Source organism: Xiphias gladius, chromosome 3 (assembly GCF_016859285.1).
Source record: "Xiphias gladius isolate SHS-SW01 ecotype Sanya breed wild chromosome 3, ASM1685928v1, whole genome shotgun sequence".
Taxonomy (NCBI): domain Eukaryota; kingdom Metazoa; phylum Chordata; class Actinopteri; order Istiophoriformes; family Xiphiidae; genus Xiphias; species Xiphias gladius.
In genome coordinates, this window is record NC_053402.1 from 13,619,655 (window position 1) to 13,639,755 (window position 20,101).

General features: G+C 39.2%; 1 protein-coding gene across 6 annotated transcripts in view; it reads right to left on the reverse strand.

The window, feature by feature from the left end:
• The window catches only part of cep112 (centrosomal protein 112), a 98,949-nt gene that overhangs the window by 63,033 nt on the left and 15,815 nt on the right, over positions 1 to 20,101 (reverse strand). For all 6 annotated transcript variants that reach the window (XM_040123609.1, XM_040123607.1, XM_040123606.1 and 3 more), the window contains 9 exons: positions 14,671 to 14,757; positions 11,182 to 11,281; positions 10,652 to 10,770; positions 9,949 to 10,092; positions 5,121 to 5,275; positions 4,661 to 4,790; positions 4,434 to 4,526; positions 4,102 to 4,161; positions 2,833 to 2,912 (listed from right to left, as the gene is read on the reverse strand). In XM_040123609.1, coding sequence (XP_039979543.1) covers positions 2,833 to 2,912; positions 4,102 to 4,161; positions 4,434 to 4,526; positions 4,661 to 4,790; positions 5,121 to 5,275; positions 9,949 to 10,092; positions 10,652 to 10,770; positions 11,182 to 11,281; positions 14,671 to 14,757 — 968 coding nt within the window. The remainder of the gene's footprint in view (positions 1 to 2,832; positions 2,913 to 4,101; positions 4,162 to 4,433; positions 4,527 to 4,660; positions 4,791 to 5,120; positions 5,276 to 9,948; positions 10,093 to 10,651; positions 10,771 to 11,181; positions 11,282 to 14,670; positions 14,758 to 20,101) is intronic.

Sequence of the window (20,101 nt, forward strand, 5' to 3'; positions counted from 1 at the left end):
AAATTCTTCCTCACAAAAAAGATTTATCATTGTTTTCAGAGGCCACTAAAGACAGAAAGTGCCTTGGGAATCGATAAGGACACACAAAAAAAAGCAAATACAGCCATGCTTAACTCATTCTTTTCAACACACTGCTTATCGGTTGCTATATTGTGGCAAGCAGTTGAAAATCTCTCAAGGGGGGTGATGGCACTGTGACTAGCCTTGGTCGTCTATGGCTGGAACTAGAGATGAGGTTGTAGAATGTGTTCGATTGTACAGAACACACTCTGGTTTCACCAGTGAAACTGTAATCTGCTTGTGACCAAGTAATGCCATTCTGTTTGGGATTAATTACCCAGCGGAATGTATTGACTGGTTGGTTGGCTGATAAGCTGGAGTCTGTAGAAGTCTACTCTGTCAGCAGTGTGTGTTTGCATAGTTGGGGAGGGAAGGGAGTGATAGAGTTAAATGGTGATGATACAAATAATTATCCAAAGTGCAAAAAATGGTCTCACAAATCTGACAAAACAGGCAGAAGTGGCAGGATTATTGTTATCTGGATTATTACTTTGATTAATTTCTTTGTTAAGAATTCCATTTCACTATATAATATTCCTGTAATAATCCAATAGGGGCTTAAAATGTATTTAGTAGCATAAAGTAGATCTTTTTCACATCTTACATTTTGACATGGTAAAGCTGGAGAAGTGCAGCTGTTATTCATAACGTGATGGCTGCCTTCCATTCAGGTGAGCCAGTCTCAGGGTCTTGGTATTGTGCATGCCCCCAACCACGATGGCTTACTGGGACACTTGATGGAACTCAGCAACATTACTGTCATTAGCTACAACTTTGTCTTTTCTGCTATGAAAAGTCAAAACTTCTGCTATGACAAGTCAAAACTTGTTGCACAGTGATCTTAAAGCAGAATTTATTGATTTTTTTTTAGGCACTCTGGGACAGTGGAACAAGCCATTGCTTATATACACATCCAGAAGACACAAAGCAATATTAACATTCAACTGAAGTCAAGTTACTGGCCTCCTGACAATATTCATTAATTTTATCTCGGGTCAGGTCTCCACCAGCTCTTGAGGGAAATATCTGGCTCTTTAACTGCTAAATGCTCCACTGTTTTCACCTGCTAGCCACTTACTTTGTCTGTCAGTTGTATGGCACTGGGCAGGTACTGTACAGTGGATTTATTGAGCTCTTTTGCTGACAGCAGTTGCCTGCTCTGGCCAGAAAAGTGACTGATGAGAGCAGTGGGACCGAACCAAAACATTATGCTTGTGGGCCACAAAACCAAAACAAAGTGCTGAAAGATGCTAAAAAGATCTGTAGAGCTGAGGGGAACTGCAGAGTTGGGGTGATAACTGTCTGAAGGTTCATCGCTAAGAGGAATCCCTTTTACTTTACAGTCATTTGACAAATTGTTGGAATAAAAATATTGATTAGTGAAGCTTTAACATATTTTAAATCATTTTACCTCATGTAATTCTTAAATATACCTACCATTAATCATGATATTTCTCTTATTAAATATTCAGTTTATACTGTATGACTTTCATTGTCATGTCTCACATTAAGAGGAACATAATGTCTGTCAAAGGCTAGTAGTATTTTTCTCATATGACTCAATTTATTATTGTAGGGACTGTTTGATTTATAGAGTAGGATTAGGTATGATAGTTTTCTTCCAGACAACACAAATGCTTGTTACATGTGAAGCTCTGATCTTTAAGACTTCTCATCACAGTTTCCAGGCTCTCAACTTTAACAGAGCTACTCAGAGTTATAAAAAAGATCAGAGAGAGTGTGCAAGGGTTGGCTTGTTAAAGCCAAACTCCACCTTAAATCAGAATTCATACACACTGCTCTTATGATCAAAGACTTAAGTCAGCAGACATAAACAACTCTTTAATATAGTTTGAAGCCACCAAGTCAAGGCTAAAACATGTGATACTAATAATTGTAAAATAAATATCATGCTTCACTAACATTATATATGTTGGAAATTTCATGACCAAAGGGGGGTACATTTCCGTACAAACGCTAATAAAGTAGAAAATTTGTCCACATACCTGTTAAACAACCCCAGGCACTATCACTGTGTTTATGTTTTGATGATATTATTAGATTATGATCAGGTTTGTGCAGTAGTGCGTTACACACACACACACACACACACACACACATTCACAAACACACCATGCCTGAAAGTCTCTCTGACTGTCTTCCAGTCTGCTCTATCTGTAGGATTCATTGGTCCAGCTTGCTATCTATGTCAACTGCACCCATTTGCAAAACACACTAACACACACTCAGACAAACACTAGCTGACAAGATGGTGTGCGTTATATCCTCATGTTCAACACTTGGCCAAGAGGGAAGGAGTAAGACGAAACACACACACAAACAATCAGATTTTACAGAGACAGACTTTGTTTTGAGCTCATTAATTTGATTATTCTGTAAATTCTGAGATAATTCAGAATATATGGTGTATATAGATTAAGATATTTGTATTCAGACTTGGGCTATGAACCCCAGCTTTGGGTGGTGGATCAAAAATGAAGTGGTCAACTGTGTGCTGCATCTGTCCCATTGAAAACACAGGATAAAGGTTTAGCCATCAGAAAGTTGCTGGTGAAAAAAATCTTGTCTCTTTTGGAAAAAACAAATCAAAAACAAAAAAACCTTGGAGCCAGTGTAAAGCAGTTTTCTATTTTACAGTGTATTTATGTATTAACTCTAGATAAAAATTAAAAAAAATTTAATTGCTAATTCAGATTTAGCATGCAACTCATGCAACAAGTAACACTTTTGGCTAAGCCTCTCTCACTGTACCTGAGTGCATCTTCTAGTTTGGATATCTTCCTCTTAGCCTCTGATTTCTCTTTCTCTGCCTCACTGTGGATTGCTAAAACCTGAGAGAGTGAGAGAGAGGGAGAGTAGAAGAGGAATAGAGAGACAGAGAGAGGCTTAAGTGAGCGCAACAGCAGACACCGTCAAACATCACTCAACAAAACTCTGCTGCCTGTGACCTTCTGCATCTGGCCTCGTCTCTTCTCTCTATCACCCTATCAAAAGTACCATCTGAGCCTATCTGCCTTCACAGAGGGCCTCTCACTCTGGATCTATGGCAGCCATATGGGCCCTTGTTATGTCCAGATACCATACTCTGGCCTCCTTCACGTGTCTCATCTAGCACTCTTGAAGAGTGGAAAGAGGAATTTTTCCAGAGGAAAAAGAAAGGAAAATGAACAACTAACACCTCTTTCTTTCATTGTTTTCATCTCACCTTGTAGAGAGAAAAAAGAAAAAAAGGATAGTTGGAAAAAGATGTAGCTTGATAAAATGGACGGAATAAAAAACAGACTATGTTTGAGGAAAACACAAGGACATCAAAACCAAACTTTCTCTTAGAGAAGTTTAATTTAAATTCTCCCTGACCCTGAAATAAAGTGCACAGAGGCCTGTTAAGTTCTTGCAGGTGTTATCAGCCAGAGGGGCCTGTCTCTGGGTATGCCAGCCTGCCACCAACACACACATTGTAATTCTGGCACTTTGAAGAATACCCAGGTGCAGTACGGTCTTTAAATCTGATCTTCACCCAAGAAGTCTGTCCTGGTCTGGACCAGCTCAGATCATTAACAAATGGTCTCTGTACTCCCATTTTTATGACTATGCACTATGGCTTTGAAGAGGGTCCCTCAAAAGTAAAGAACTTTGTGCAATTAGGTTTAGGCCTGGGTCCACTGACAGTGCATACAGACAGAAAATGTCCTCTTTTGCCAAATAATTCTACAAGTTTATGTGGATTTGCTTACAACTCTCACTCTCAACTTTCTTCGTTTGATAACGTTTATGCTCAATTACAAATTTCCATCCTCCTTCATTTCTTTGTCCAGTCTTACATCTACATTTTAATCATGGCTCTGATTTTACGAGACCAGACCTACAATCTAAAAGTAAGGGGAGCCAAAATGAACATGTGACTCCATGCTTTGATCTCTACTTGACTGTAATCACTTTGTCCAGGGCTGTTTTAATGCAATGACAGAAGCTATGGAGCTCAATGGATCAGTTTTCCTGAAGGAGCAAGTTACACAATACCTTTTTCTCACAGTTGATCTGCAGTTCATCTTTTTCTTGCTGAAACTTTATGTCTTGATCCTGAAAGGAAGAAAAAGTGAGTCAATATTGAACAAATTATACGGTGGCACATTTGCACATAAACAACATATGGTGTGAAGGACTAATTCAGACAAACATTCACAAAGACAAGCCGATTCTAACCTTAAGCACATTCATGGCTGGTATTTTTACAGTGACAACTGAAAAAGATGCATGCTGTTTATGTATAGGTGAGGTATAAATGCAAAAACCAAAGCGTGCACACACATGCACATTAATATATGCTCACACCTCCACCACCCAAAGCATACCCTGACTTGTTGGTGTCTTCGATGTTCACTGTCCAGCAGCTGCTGTTTGAGCTGAGCTACAGTTTTCTCCAAGTCTTCTATTACCTCAGAGGCCTAGACAAGGGAAGCAGAGAGGAAATTGGTTTAAAAAAAAAAAAAGCCAAATTTAGTAAAAAGTTTTGTCTTTTGTATCAATCAATAGTAGCGGGCAGGTAGGGAGAGCCATGCGGTGTTGTGGTAATGTAGACCTTAGCAGCAGAAAGAGCATGTTCCTGATATAAGTGGCTCATGTCAGTCTCGTGTTTGGCTTGGAGCTTCTGCACAGTCTGCTCGCACTGCTCACTCTGCTGCTCCTTCTCCTTCTGCAGGATCATGGTCCTGTGGACAGTTAAGAGCTTGACTCAGACTGCATGGTAGGATGGTTGATACACACATTGGCCTATTCCTATTCCAAATTAACAGTTAATTATATGAGTCACTTTACCTTCCCACTGCAGTCACCCTGATAGTGATAATGTTATTTGAATATATTAGTTCTCAAGCAGCCCTAGTTATAACCACCTAGTTATGAAGACTTGGCACACAGCTTTAATTAGCCTCCCAAATTAACAATATAGGTGTATAAGTAAGAGCATTTGTATCCTCTTCATCACTACATGTCTTCATCCTTTTATCTCTCTCTATTTCACATGTCAAAAAGCTCCAGACCGTCTGTTGGCCTCCTGAAGTTCGGCACTGATGGAAGCAATGTGGATCTCCAACTGGGCCTTCTCCTGTGTCACCTTCTGACGCAGCGCGTTTCCCTTTTCCACCTCCACTGACTGCTGTTTCACCCGCAGCTCCAGCTCAAGCACCATTTGCTCCTGGATCACACAGATACACAGAAAGCTGAACTAATCAGCTTGAACCACTGAGGGCACTAGGCTGAGAAAATGTCATTGGTTAGAGGACTGCATGCTCCCATTGTAAAGTCAGGCACAGAAATCTGGCTGCTAATATGGAAGAATGTGCTTAATAATGTAGCCGACGGCCCATCTGACTTGATTCTTGCCTCTATATAATATGCTATGTAATAAGGCTGATTTTTTAAGTTTTTGAGGTCAAAGATTATTTCTTATAAATTATACTTACTGCTAAACCTAGGGTATGATTTAAAATAAACCCTTTTGTACTGATATCAGAAAGATCTGTAAGTCATCACAACTAAAATATCTTCTCTATACGAACTGTTCTAAAGGTCAAACCTGCAGAAAAACTTGCACTTCTACACAAGGAAAGATCAAGTGAAATTATCTGTATGTATTGTTCATGTAGTCATCATGGCAATACAGGTTTAATGGGCACTTTTCCTGTTTGGAAACCTTCATACGCTACTTTAAAAAAGGGTCCAATTTTGTTTCTTTTTAACATATTTTAATCTTTATTAGTCCTGGCAGAAGAGCAACTTGAGCGTGTACACTTAATCTCATCAATTGTCAGCCATGCCTGTGTGTTGAAATTGCCCAATATGTTGTTTAAAAAAGTGTCGCTAACCTCAAAGTCTGGACATGTTTACTAATGAAAGGGGATGTTTAGGTTTGGTTTCACACACTTCCAAATATTGAGAGTTGTTGGTGGTAATGTGCTATAAAAGGCAGCAATGTAGAACTAACACACAGTAAGAAAAAAAAAGAACCTTTCCAAAAAGATCAGCAGTGCATCCTTGGAACTTGGAACTTATGAACTCATGTTCCAAAAACCTGAATGAATTGATGATTTGTGTTAGGCTGAAATGAAATTACTCCACCACACACCAATAAATTTCATTACTGCCAAGGTTAGGGGAGAGTTATGTCTGTTTTTACTGAATACCAAATGTCAAAAGCCCAGTCAGGTGTCTGATTTTCAATAAAGACAATCAGGTGTCTGATTTTCAATAAAGACAATGATCAAAGTCCAACTGATACAGATATCGGACAGCTTCTTCCGGCACTGTGTTGATGAAATGTCCCCTTGCTGCATACTGTCCCCCAGCACGTGAGCTTTGTGTCTTTGTGTGTGTGTGTGTGTGTGTGTGTGTGTGTGTGTGTGTGTGTGTGTGTGTGTGTGTGTGTGTGTGTGTGCGCCTGTGACAACATGGAATGCAGTGTGGGCAGGCTGATAAAGGTGATGACGGGCCACTGATTAAAGATGGAGTATGCTAGTAGATCTAGATGATGACAAGAATCTGGCGATGACAGAAGGTGGAATGATGGGAGAGCAGGGAGCGGTGTGTTTGAAAGAGTATGAGAGCAGCGCCCAGCAAGGCCGGTGAGAGAGTTTTTTGTCTTTGTGTTAGCAGTGTAGGGTGCTGAGAAAAGGAACAAGGGGCCTGTGTTGTGCTATCATGTGTGCTGACACTTAGCTTCCTGGCAGGAGATGAGAAGAAGCACCTCTCCATACTGAAGCTGGACTGGGTAACACCTGGAGATACTCAGTGGCAGTAAATTATGCCTCCTAATTAGGTATTTTGGAAGGAGAATTACTAGGTGTGAAGTGCAAACTACATATGCCACATTATGAGCTTTGTTCCCCTTCAAAGATTTAGAAGTGATCAAGTCTTTGAAGATGGAAAAAAAAAAAAACATGTACACTACTGGTCAAAAGTTTTATAACACATCAATTTTCCCTGCTGGTATTTAAATTTAAACAATTCAATGCCTCAGTGTTTCTGAAATTAAATTAAAGCCCAGAAAAAATAAACTATTGGACATTTTTTTAAAAAGGAATCATGGAATCTTCTTGTTGAATTACACTGAATCTAAATTTTTGACTCAGTTAGCAGTCGAATACACTTGTTACGTTCTTTCTACATTTGAAATCAAACATTGCTCCGAAAGTTTGTTCCAACGGTGTTGCAGAAATTCCTACAAATGTGTTGCACTTGCAGGTTGCTTTGCTTTCACCTTCTGTCCAGTTTATCCCAAACCAGCTCCACGTGGTTTAGGTCTGGACAGTGTGCTGATCTTTCAGCATGTGAAGCCGACATCTAGTTCTTTTCTTATGTTTTTGGTCATTATCTTGCTGTAGGATGAACCCCTGAACAAAAGCATGTGAAGCCGACATCTAGTTCTTTTCTTATGTTTTTGGTCATTATCTTGCTGTAGGATGAACCCCTGAAGGGGCTCTGTTATTCATTTACTTCCACTGCTATAGGAAAGCAGTAAGTTAACCAATTTCTTTATCCCTGAAAAAGGCCTAAACTTTTTTTTTTTTTTTAAAACCACTGAACTTTGTATCATTTAAGGTTATTAACTGGAATTGTTGCTTAAATGTCAATAAAAACTGGAAAAATGGGGGTGTTCTAAAACTTTGACCATTAGTGTAATTTATAACAAAACATTCATACAGATTGAATGATGACCTTTTACAGTGTAAGTGTCAGAACTAAGGCCAGCAACTGGAGGATGTTGTGTTTCAAACACTATTGTCAGAGGAAGAGCAGTAAGTGGAGGAAAAAGTCTGGCAATGGAGACAGAACAGACAGTAGACTTGAGGGAAAGTTATCAAACAATGTACCTCTGAGTTTGTTTAGCCCTGTTTTTCTGTGACCATTTCTGGGGACGCACAGATATTGTTTTCTAAAGTTGATACCGCTATACCATACTATATGATTATGTATTTGTATAAGACATTGCATATTTAAGATCATTTAAATGTTATTAACAATTCCGGTGCAATTATCGTAGTCATTTGACAAACTCTTTGGAATAAAAGATAACAAAATACTATTGAAAGCGAAATTGATGAAAGATATATTGCTACTAGTGCATCTCTAACCACCAGACAATATTAATAACATCTCCATTATCATTAATTTGGATATGGACATGCTTTGACTACAGTCAGGACGTTTGGCTGGTGCAATACCAAGGCAGATACTGGCTTGTCTTTATTTTCAAACACCTACTCAGTCATTCTATCTGTTCTGCCCTGTGCATAGGTAACGTCCAAAAATAACAAAATCTGACATATCTGTAAGCCTCTTGTGAGATAGTTGATCTGCTTTGGATAGAAATCCAACCAGGTAGCGATGGGAAGATGAACATTCTTCATTTCACTGTTATTAAACCAGATCCACTGTGCTGTATTTGAATGAGCATGAATCATCAGTCTGGGTTTGTCTTGGCTTGCATGCATTACATGTGAACCGAACAAACTTTTCGCATTGCGTCCTGGGTATGAACTTTTAATAGCATCTAGATCTCCCCCCTCATAGTGAGTAGAGGAACAGTAGAGGCCTAAAGCAGATGAGCATATAGTGTCATTTACTTTACAAACTGCAATGCTCACTGCTACTATGTCAAAACTGTGGACGACTAAATATTCTGCAAGTACAAAACATCTGCACATTGGATACACTGTGGTCTTCTGACTAATTTCTTGAAATTTCTATACTCCTATAAAAAAAACAATAAATCAACAGAGCAAAACACAATAAAAGACAGGAGACAACCTTGACTCCCAAGGATTGAGCTTAGAGACGGCAACCACGCAATAAGAGTGCTGTATTAACTCACCTGAAATAAAGTCCGCTTTGAACATCCTATCGTAGGTGTGTGTGTAGATCAGCCCAAACTCATAGCAGGACAGCAGCTAATTTAAAATGACAGAGGGCTCTTTTCATTCTCTGGGGCCTTGTCTGTCTTTAATTATTAAAAGAGGGGCCTTACCACCGGCCCCGCACTGTCCAGTGTTTGATGCCTTTTAAATGTGGGCCTGCTGACAGATTAAGGCCAGGAGCAATATGTGTGTACTGTATGTGTGATGTGTATGACAGCCCATGAACGCTGATACTGATAACAATCCTATTTATGAAACAGTGCATTCAACGGGCCTCTGGTGTTGATGATCTCCACTAACAAAATGTGCGTGATCCCAATTAAAACCAAAATCCTCTCATATGACATCAAAGAAACAGAAAAAGTGGCTTTAGAGGTGCGTGTATGTATGTATGCACGTACATTTTCGAGGACAACCACTGGCATGGTTAAGATTTAATACACACTTGGATCAAAGACCTTTATAAAGATGACAGACACCTAAAGCCAAACAAGGCAAGGGTTTTATGCAAAAAGACACCCATCTTGTGACCCAGAATCCTGTTTTTTTTTTTTTTTTGTTTTTTTAAAAATCGGTGGAAGTCTGGAGTTGGGTATAGAAAACAATCTGCAAATCACTCGAAGTGTCTGAACACTTGAATGTTCTGCTGCTGGTTAGGATGAATCTCTGAAAGCTGCAGTCCCTTTAGTATAAAGTGAAGATAACAAACAGAAAAACAATTCCAACTTGATGTAGCAAATGTAGCTGTCAGATAAATGTAGTGGAGAAAAAAAATACAAAATTTCAGTCTGAAAAGTAGTGGAGAGGAAGTATAAAGCAGCATAAATGGAAATACTCAAGTAAAGTACAAGAACCTCAAAACTGTATTCAAGTACAGTACTTGAACGCACTTAGTAACGATCCATCACTGAACATAAACACACACATACACACGCATGCCTGTTCCTGTACTCACAGTTGCCCGAGACCGAGCGTTATACTCATCCTCCATCTTAGCCAGTCTAAGGTTAGTGTTCTCCAGCAGCTCCTGAATGTTCCCCGTGTGTTTCTTCTGCAGTTCAAATTTCTCCTGCTCCATTTCTGTCACAGCAGCATGCAGCTGGAAGGGCAGAGGATAACTACATATCAGTCACAGATCTTTCCTCTCCTGTATTTCCATGACTACTTTTCTAGTTTTGTTTCAATTATCAGTTGTCTTTTCATAAAATCAATTTCTTTAGACATGTAACATGTTGCCAATTCAAGGGGAATAAACATTATTTGCATCGCTACATAGTTATATTTTTTTTTTTTACATCTGAGAAAAATGTTCCACAAGGTTCCTCATCACACACTTCAGATGACCTTGAAGAGATGAGTAGAAATTTCATTAGGATCTTATTGAACCCCAGCAGCTCGATAAGCTTGAGCTATCAGGAATGAAAACACAATTTACCCAGGACAGAGAGCATTAATTTTTCAGCACTAAAAAAAAACCCTACACTAACCTAAGCACAACATGAAAGAATAAGGATTTTTTTCTAACAGTACAGCAGGACCTGGCTGCTTGCAGCAAAGTCTACTGGTCTCATGCTATCAAACAGTCTTTCTCTGGCTCAAGGCTGCTCACAGGGGGGTTGGGCTGCAGAATATCCAAACCCTTCAACGTTTCCTCATACCTTCTTCTCCCACTCGTTTTTCAGGGAGTCGGCGCTCTGATCCGACATCTTCTTCAGCTCAGCAATCTGCTTCTCTTTACTCTCGCAGATGACCTGGGATTCCCGCAGCAAACTTTGAACTGTGGGAGCGCATACATACATATACACAGAGCAGTCAGGCCCTACCTCAGGGTATGTACACAGATGGACAGTGTCAGTGCATCAGTGTCAATAAAGATATTGTTTCTATCAAATGGCCAGTAGCAATCCTCGTTGCCAAGTTTATATATTTCTCATCATGGGCTTTATGAGACAGACGAAATTGTAGAGAGGGTGGAATAGGAGCAGAGCAGGGAGGAGGAAATTAAGCATGTGGAAAAAGACACATTATGCGATTAAACTTTGTATTGAGCAGCACAGCTGGAGAATATCACTCTACACCAGTCGGTCTCTTGTGGAATTGCATCTTTTTTGGGCTTTTTGCTCTGAGTGTTCAGAGACACTAGTATAAACATCCTCCCAGTTAACCCTGCAATCTTATGACCTCTCACCTTTCCTCTCCAGCTTACGGATCATCTCCTCCGATTCCTTCTGCTTGGCCCGGTACATGCTCTTCATCTCCTCAATCTCACCATTCTTTCGGTCCAGAATCTAAGGAGGGAGAGGGAGATTGTTTTTAAACACATACTGGAGAACACTCAGCTTTTTTACTGCTGAGAAAATGTGTATCTTGCATACATTATGATCGCTCCTATTTAATTGTCTTTGTAAAAAAGCTTTTAACTTTCACCAGTATCTATCAAAGCTATCATCCAAATACTATTAATTGACAAGTTTTACATGCAAAGTTTGTTATCACTTGGAACACTGAAGTTTTTAACCACTTGCAGCGATGCCCCAAAAAGGCAGGGAAAAATAGTCTACTAGCAAGTAAACATAAATATTAACAATGCAGGATTCACAATTTTGAGGAAATCATCTTTGCAAATGTTTTCATGAGGAAGGAAATACATTCAACGCATTTGTTTGGGCTCAAGGATACTCTATATGTTTTGGTGAGAAATGCTGAATGTAAACAGAAGGTAACCTTTTGTTTTTTTAAAAAGACGCTAAAAGTAGAACTGACAACAACTAAATTGAAGTTATCAATGTTTTCTGATGACGTTATAGGTTTTTTTAATACATAAGCAATGTTTGTGAACTCTGTAACAAAGCAGCCCAAAAATCGAGATTTTTTTATCCTTAAAATTAACCCCTTAATTATGCACACTAGTTTATCTCAAATAAATATAATCACAAAATTAAAGATTTGGTCATTTATTAGGGCCATGGAACATTTTGTATGCATAGTTCACTGTATGACCTGACAAGACCCCTTATGCATATGTAATCCTAAAGAAACTACGGGCTAAAAGAGTATATTGATGACTGAGTGAACCACCTGTGTGAGGTGTGAGAAGGCAACTGCATCTGTTTGCTGCTGCCATCTGCGTGTAATTACTTAAATTAGACCATGGAGAGTTGGAGCTCCACTATAAAAGGACAGTCTAGCACTCTCCATGTTGAGGAAGAAGGTGTCTTGGCTCAACTGCATAATGTATAATGGTTTAAGGGTGTGTCCACTGCCCAGTGTGGCAGAAAGCACATTTTCTAACGGTTTCTAAACAAATTCACAAGGGTGAAGTTTCTTGTAAAATTACACTACAATCCAGGCTTTTGTGCACTGTATTGGTAAGATTAATGTACATTTAACTGTCCTAGTGTCACTTTACCGAATTCTGCTCTCACAGTGGAATCAAATCATCTGTTTAAAATGTTAATCTAAACCTATTTTTAAGCACAACTAATAAATAATGTTATTGACATTACCCACACAATTAACAAGACAGAATAAACCAAATAGCCCCACAACAGGTGATACTAAGATTTTCTGGCTGAAATGGCAGAAACAAAGAGTGGTTATTTTTTCTGTCAAGAACTTTCCCAAAGCCCGTAAGACTTTATTTGTCTAGCATTTTGTTCTACCCAAGTGCACTTAGTTGCCAAGCCTGTCATCCCCTGTGTGAATGGGATGGGGGAGATGAAAGGAGGATGGGGCGGCTGGATCAAAGTTCACAGAACATTTAGGGATACGCAATTTTTCCATTTCACCATCCCAGAGAGATTGTTGTCTTTTTACGGATCCACCGAGCAAGACAATGACACAGTGTCAGGTCCCGGGAGAGTGCGCTAGACGGACGGAAATGACAGCTGTTACAGTTCCCATTTTTGGCATTTATATGCCATCCTAATGCAGGGGGAATCCAGCCTGGTTGTCCACGGCCTTAAACAATACTATCAGTTAATAGAGTAAATAGAACTAAAAGTGAGGAGAAAACACACCTACAAAAGCTTTAGTTAGAACATGAGTATACTTTCTGCACATGCAGAGAAACAAAAACCAATTTCACAACACAAATGTACTTTAATCCCATATAGTTAAAGGTGACCCTCTAGTGTCTCCTGGTGTGCCCTGTGGCCTGCTGTTAATCTCAGATCATTTGCATGTTAAGAAAATGAACATAACAATGTGCTTCTTCACCTGAGGTTATTAAATGTTTCAGAACTACACACACTACTGATCCACAACCATTAGCATACAGCACTCTGGCCTGCTCTCTCATTACCCTCTCCATTTAAAGCATGGGGACAATGACCAGTAGCCTTTCAGCAGCCTATAAATTATTTAAAAGGAGACTAATTAAAACAAAATCTTAACTAGCCCACCTTCCATCAGTCTCATTAGAGTGCAACCCAGAATAACACCCATTTGAAGCCATTGGAGGGAATACTGGGTAAAATTCTGAGGAAATTAAATTGGACATAACTCGCAATCTGTATGTAATTACAGAGAGAGAGAGAGCTGGAGGGAGAGCTAGCTGTCATCCTGTCTCTTGTCAAACACAAAGAAGCCATGGGCGTCTTAAAGTGGAAGAAAATTGGAGTATTTTTTCTGTTTTATTAAAAGCTTCTGTGGCAGCAAAGGAAAGTCATCCTGAGGACGTGACAGATCCCAGGTTCTTGATCTGCAACCTAACTGATGGGCACCTGGTGTGAAATAAACCAGCTTTACTGCTATTTTCACCAACTGACAAAGAGCTTTGAAGAGATGGGGCAATGAGAAGAGGCGGCCTCATTCCTTTCCTTTTCATTAGCCACCAAATGAAATCAAGAGTCAGTGATTGGCATTGTAACACAGGTTAACTAGTTTTCATGAGCACTCAAGTTAACAGACCTGCCTTTCCAGTTACCCCAGAAGAAATTCTCAGATCATTTGAAACTCCTTTTACATGTTATCTCTCAATATAAACTGGTAACTATAAAGACTCATTATCAGTTATACAGTGGACATCATTCCTGGACCAGCCTAGTTTGGGTACTATACACTTGAAATCATGGTTGCCTGATCAGATGAAGTGACTGAAAAGCAGTGTCAATTTCATGCCAAATGCAACCAAAGAAAAGCAGTAGCTGTCCAGAATGGGATTCAGTCATGGTTAGACTATGCCCTATTGCAGACTCTGATGCGAAGTCCTTCTCCAGAAGCAAAAGGTATGCAAAGTCATAGTCAACGATGGCCAAATCAATGTTGGACATGCACCACAGACTATAAAGAGCTACCGGACGTTGGTTGTGCGGTATCTGCGGTAGGTTACTTGAATTAATGTAAGATGAGATCTGTGTTTCTGCGCATTTATGATTGCAAAAGTATGAATTCATTCAATATTTACGTATTAAAAACTTGCTATTCATGTTCATCACTTTCCAATTACAACTGGCCAATTTCATTGTTGTGACCTATAACGTTACACAAGCCAGTGTTTTGATAGGGAACTGCTATCATTAGAAATCTTGAAATTGCCAAAACGTAAAAACAACATATACCTATTCACAAACTCTACAAACCCTAGCCAGAAATCACATAATGGTGGTGAAATATCCATTCACAATGGTAGCTTGTGCTGCCAGAGTATCCATCACCTTTCAGTTTGGATTCTTACTTTTTCAACATCTGCATCATGTCTCTGCTGCATCTTCAGTTTCTCCTCCTGGTGCTTGGACTCCAGTACTTTGATCTTCATCTCAATCTGGAAAACCACAGAAAACCAAATATCACATGTGTAACACTGTGAACAACTTTTAACTCTCTAATGATTCAGCTTTTATTCCCATATATGAAATGAAGCTGAAAAGCAAAAAAACATCTGTTTGAGGGAAGAAACAATATTTATTACCAGACAATACAAGCAACAAAATTTGTTCTAGGAAGTTAAACATTGAGATCTGTGTCCGAGCTTTTTTTTTTTTTAAGAGACATGCTTTGGGAAAAAAAACATCATAAAGAGTGATAGGATAACAGAGATCACATAAATCTAGGTGAAAGATACAATCTGTCCCTACTTGCACACGAGTGTAGATGATGACAAAATAAACCACATTTACATTTAAAAACATTTATCCATGCACAAAGCTTCACAAACCAATGTGAAGTGTGTGTGTGTGTGTGTGTGTGTGTGTGTGTGTGTGTGTGTGTGTGTGTGTGTGTGTGTGTGTGTGTGTGTGTGTGATAAAATCTTCAGTCAGTCCATCGTGAAAGCAACAAAGTGTGTTTTTGTGTGTGTACTTGTGCATACACATAGCACTTAAACATGGAGAGAGTGGCTGTTTTGATTTCAACACAGTATTTTCAGAGGATCAAAAGTTCAGCATTGTTGTGTGCATGTTGAAACAATCTCCTTGAGCCAGAGGGCTTCCCGGTCTTAGTGAAATAAACCTTTAATGACCTATTTGTCAACTTCTATTATTGACCAAGAAAATTACAAACAATTTTTCATCGTCATCCGTCTTTTCTTTTTTAATAAAAAATTAGCCATTAGTCATTTGTGATTACTGGAAAATAATTGTCACATCTCTGGCACCACAATATTATTCACAATTATGGCCTGGTTTTGTAAAGCATTACCTTTGTATGTCTGCATTTGTCTACAGGGAGACAATAATACTAAATGACAGATTTTTAAAAATTATATGAAGAAATTGTTGTAATTGTTAGTTGAAGAAGTCCTTCATACAAACCTTTACAGTTATCTAAGATTTTCCTAGCTAACTGTTAGTCAATCTTTAATAGAGTCTTGGGTGAATTGCTATCATATTTTACATAACAATCATCCATTTTTAAAACACCACTTTTTAGTTTTTTTCCTATTTTTGCTGCTATATTTTGTAATATAATTTGTAGTTATTTTCCATTCTTTGTTTTCATTAAAAATCACATTTGCTTCTTAAAATAGGTTTCCCTCAGCTTTATCTTGCTACTCTTTCTAGTTTCTAGTTTTCTGGTTTGCTAAAATTTACACACAAGATGTTTCCATTCACAAACACACGACACTTGGAAATACAAAGAGAACCTTTGACAGAAAGATGACTGGCCATTTGCTTTGATGTCACTACTCATGTTTAGTCACTGTCTGTTCTGGTGTGTTAATCAACCCTGGAGCACCATGACAACGTTCTTCCTTTGAAAGTGTGGTTGTGTGTGTGAACATGTCAGTGTTTAACAACGTCCCATGGCTAGCTTTTGTTTGTTTTAGTCATCAAAACAATTAAGTAGAAAATTCCCACGACTTTACTTGGCACAGTCAAGCCACATTAGACCTTCTATTGGTATAAATCAAAGAGAAGCAACTGTGATGATAGCCCAAATAAAAATATGTTTTAATTACAGTATGGTTGAAGTGTATAAATATTGATCATAATACAATAAAAACACCAACAAAATACTGGATGTTAGAAAAAAAAGATGTCTCTATGCTTTGGGATTGAAATGGTATAATCTTTGAAGCCCAGAGCTCAGATTTTGTTAGCATGTGTTTGTTAACTAAAACACATAAATTGCCATGTAGATGCCCCTCCACATTAAGGCACTTGAGCTACATTTATACACTGTATCCTTGACTAAACTCTGTTAAGTATTCCGTCTCTTTATTTTGTCTTTTTTCTTGATTTACTGCAATTTTGTGTGCAATTGAGGGGACCACAGGAGACCTGTCAGACTAGAAAGGACAAAGCAAAAGAAAGTGTGAGAAAGATAGAAGGAGAGAGATGGCAGTGATTGAACAGCAGAAAGGTAAGTGGAGACCTGATTCTGCTGGCACAAAATGCGGGGGTGTCATTTTCTCATCCTCTCTTCAAATAGTCTTTGGAGAAAGTTTGTCAAACTAGATCTGGGGTGTTTGAAACTTGTTTATAAAGGCATCAGTGAAGAAAGGAGGAAAAGGAATGTCGTACACCTAGGGCTTCTGAGATGTCTTCAATCAGCCCGACTGGGTGGTACAGCTTTTTTCCCTCTTCTCTTCTTAAGAGTTGTGGCAAGCGCTGTAAGATGCCATGTTTTTTGACACTTTGCTCTTGAAAGGATGAGAGGGAGAGAGGGAGGGAGGGAGGGAAGAAGGGGAGGTATGAGAGAGAGAATGTGAAGAGAAGACGGAAACAGTTGCTTTTTCTGCTGTCAAAACCAGCGTGGGGTCAAGGCCTTTTTCCTCGGGGGGATGTGTTCACAAATCATCTGCTAACTGTTTGGGCTCCACAAAGCAAGGTTGCGTTTGTGCAACTCCTTCGCCTTGCCTGGGATGTACAATGTCCCCTGGTGTGTCTTTCATTCTTAGTAAACAAAGATGCTCTAGGATAGTTGGTATGGTGTGTTCTGCTATCTACTGAGGAGCAGGTAGATGCCATTTTCACACTCTGACAAGAAGTTAATTTACTGTAGTCCGTCCAGATAGTGAGGTTGGATAAAAACTTTGGCTGAAATTGAATATCTGAAACGTGAAAAAATTATTCTCATAGTTTCTAGGCAAGGGTAGTTCTAAACACAGAGTAGGTTAACAGGTTATTACTCGAAATTGCTAATATGAATACATCAAGTACATAAGAATCAAGGACAGAAGACCGAAATGCTTGAAATAGTAACTTTATCATTATGGAACACTGTTGGTCCCTTGTGTCTCCCAGCCTGAAGCGCCATCTTGAAAGCCAAACTACAGAACTAGTTCCCTTTAAACTACTAAGGCTCACTAGCTTGCTCTTTTTTAGCTTTGAAAAGCAATCAGATAAGATAGGCTATGGGCCTCTAAATCACAGGCTGAGAGATCAAGCTCCATCCCAAAGGATCCACATATTAGAGAGACTGCATCATTATGGCATTGGAAAGCAAAGGGTCTTATCCCCAGTCAGGGGCTTGTGACCATTAGAGTGTGACTGCTTGACACTAACACATTCATCTAACATGCTGTGCCTGCTACCAACAATCCCTCAGGTCAGGTACCAAGTGGGTAGTCTAAACTCACACACAAACACATATAAAGAAAGATGGAGTGCTTTAAATCAGTGTGTCAGTATCTTCTGTAATCACATGACTCGGGCCTATGGCTAAGCCTGACTCCTCAGTCTTCATTTAATTAAATTTCCAAATAAAGACCCAGCCCTGATAATACTGGGCTCTGCTAGGGTGCGCATAAGGATTAGCAGGACTTTGGTGCTCCTGCGAGACATTTTCCACAACTCACCCATAAGCAAACACACTGTATAAGCTAAGTGACTCAAAGCAATGGCAGCTTGTGGTGAAGTTTCTCAGCTGCCACTCATTGTTCCATAGGAAAAGAGCAGTCAGCATTCTTATCAATGCAGTTGGTAGCTTAGCGTGAGGATGAGCCTGGTGTGAAAGCTGAGATGTTTGTTAAGCGGCCGCCAGCTTGATGACATGTGGCATGTATAATGCTTTAAACCAGGGTAAATTTTCAACTAGGCTTTGAGGATTAAAGGAAAGTGATGTCACTGTGATTTCCTAGACTGGGTCTAGACAGCCACGCAATAGCAGGGTTGGACAAGGCTTCCATAGCTCTATAGGAAAGCTTAATGTGGCTATTGAGGATGATATGGTTAAGGTAGGATTGGTGACTTGGGTCACTTCTACATGGAAATAATGTGTGTATGGTCACAGCTTTAATCTGTGGGGTTCAGAGTTCCTGAAATCCACCTAACACTCTTTTAATGGCTAATGGTGACTCAAGGCACGTGATCAGTGAGGGCATCTTTAATGATAAAAACTCAAAAAAGGGGCCTTTTCAATAGAATGCCATAAACCACAGACTTATTATGATTCCTCTTTTACAGGGCAGAGGGTGTAGTCAAAAGGGAATTCCCACAACCTTACAATGGGAATCAGTGATGCATTGGGACAATGGAGCAGAGTTCAAGAGAAGGTTCTGCATAACAAGACAGAAAAACATGCCCTGAACTCGAAGCCTACTGCTAAACAGCATAAAGAAGATGAAGAGTCTACTGTACAGCCATGCTAGCAGCTCTGTGAGGTTGTACTAAGGCAAAGTGGTGTTTTGAGTTGAATGCTAATGCTGGAATGCTACCATGCATTTGATAACAATGCTGACATGCAGGTATAATGTTTACTGTGTTCACCATTTTACTTTAGTGTGTTAGCACAAAACAGCAGAAAACACAATGTGACGCTGGATGTCATTATTTCTGCAGGTATTTGGTCATAAACCAAAGTATTGGACAAATATACATTTTTTCCCCCAATGGTGGCAAAATGAGAAGTCAAGGGATCGCCAAATGATTACATTTATGGCAATCCATCTAACAGTGCTTTTAAGACAGCTCACTCAAAATGACCACAATGACTACAAGCCTTGGAGGAATTAAAGGTAAGGCCACAATACACATACTGTATCTTACAATAGTCTTTTAATATATGCACACATTTTCTTTTTCACACATATTTTTCCCTAAAGCTCTATTTCAATTCTATTAAAAAAGTAACCTCTGTATAATGTAGAATATACAGCAAAAGTGCATCAGTGCATAGCTACAGTTGGCAAATGGCACAAATTTAAGCACTAAAAGGAAAAAACTGTTGTTCTGCACATTTTCCTCTCGTTTCCCAATGTGTCCCTCCCACTGTTTCTATGTGACTTTCCTGAACTGGTTCCCATACTGACAGCATTGTGGCCTCCGTGGAAATGACAGGCCAGTACAGTTTCCTACAGCGTCCCTCCTAAAAATTTATGCTCTGGTTCAGGGCCACGTACAGTACATACAATTCAAACACACACAAACACACGCACACACAAAAACACACCAATGTCAGACTCAAGTTGTACTCACCACCATACATACTATTTACATACAAGAGAGGGACAAAATATTAGAATTACCCATCGATATAATGCAAAGTCAAATATTAAAAAAAACCTTGACTATAGCCTCAAAAATTAGCACAGAGTTGAATCAGCAACCCTCCCCTTCAATGTTAATATAAACTGGACAATATAAGCTTCAGATGTATATGATTTATTGTAGGACTATTGAAATGGAATGCAATATTGTAGACTGTACAGGTGTAACTAATAAAGT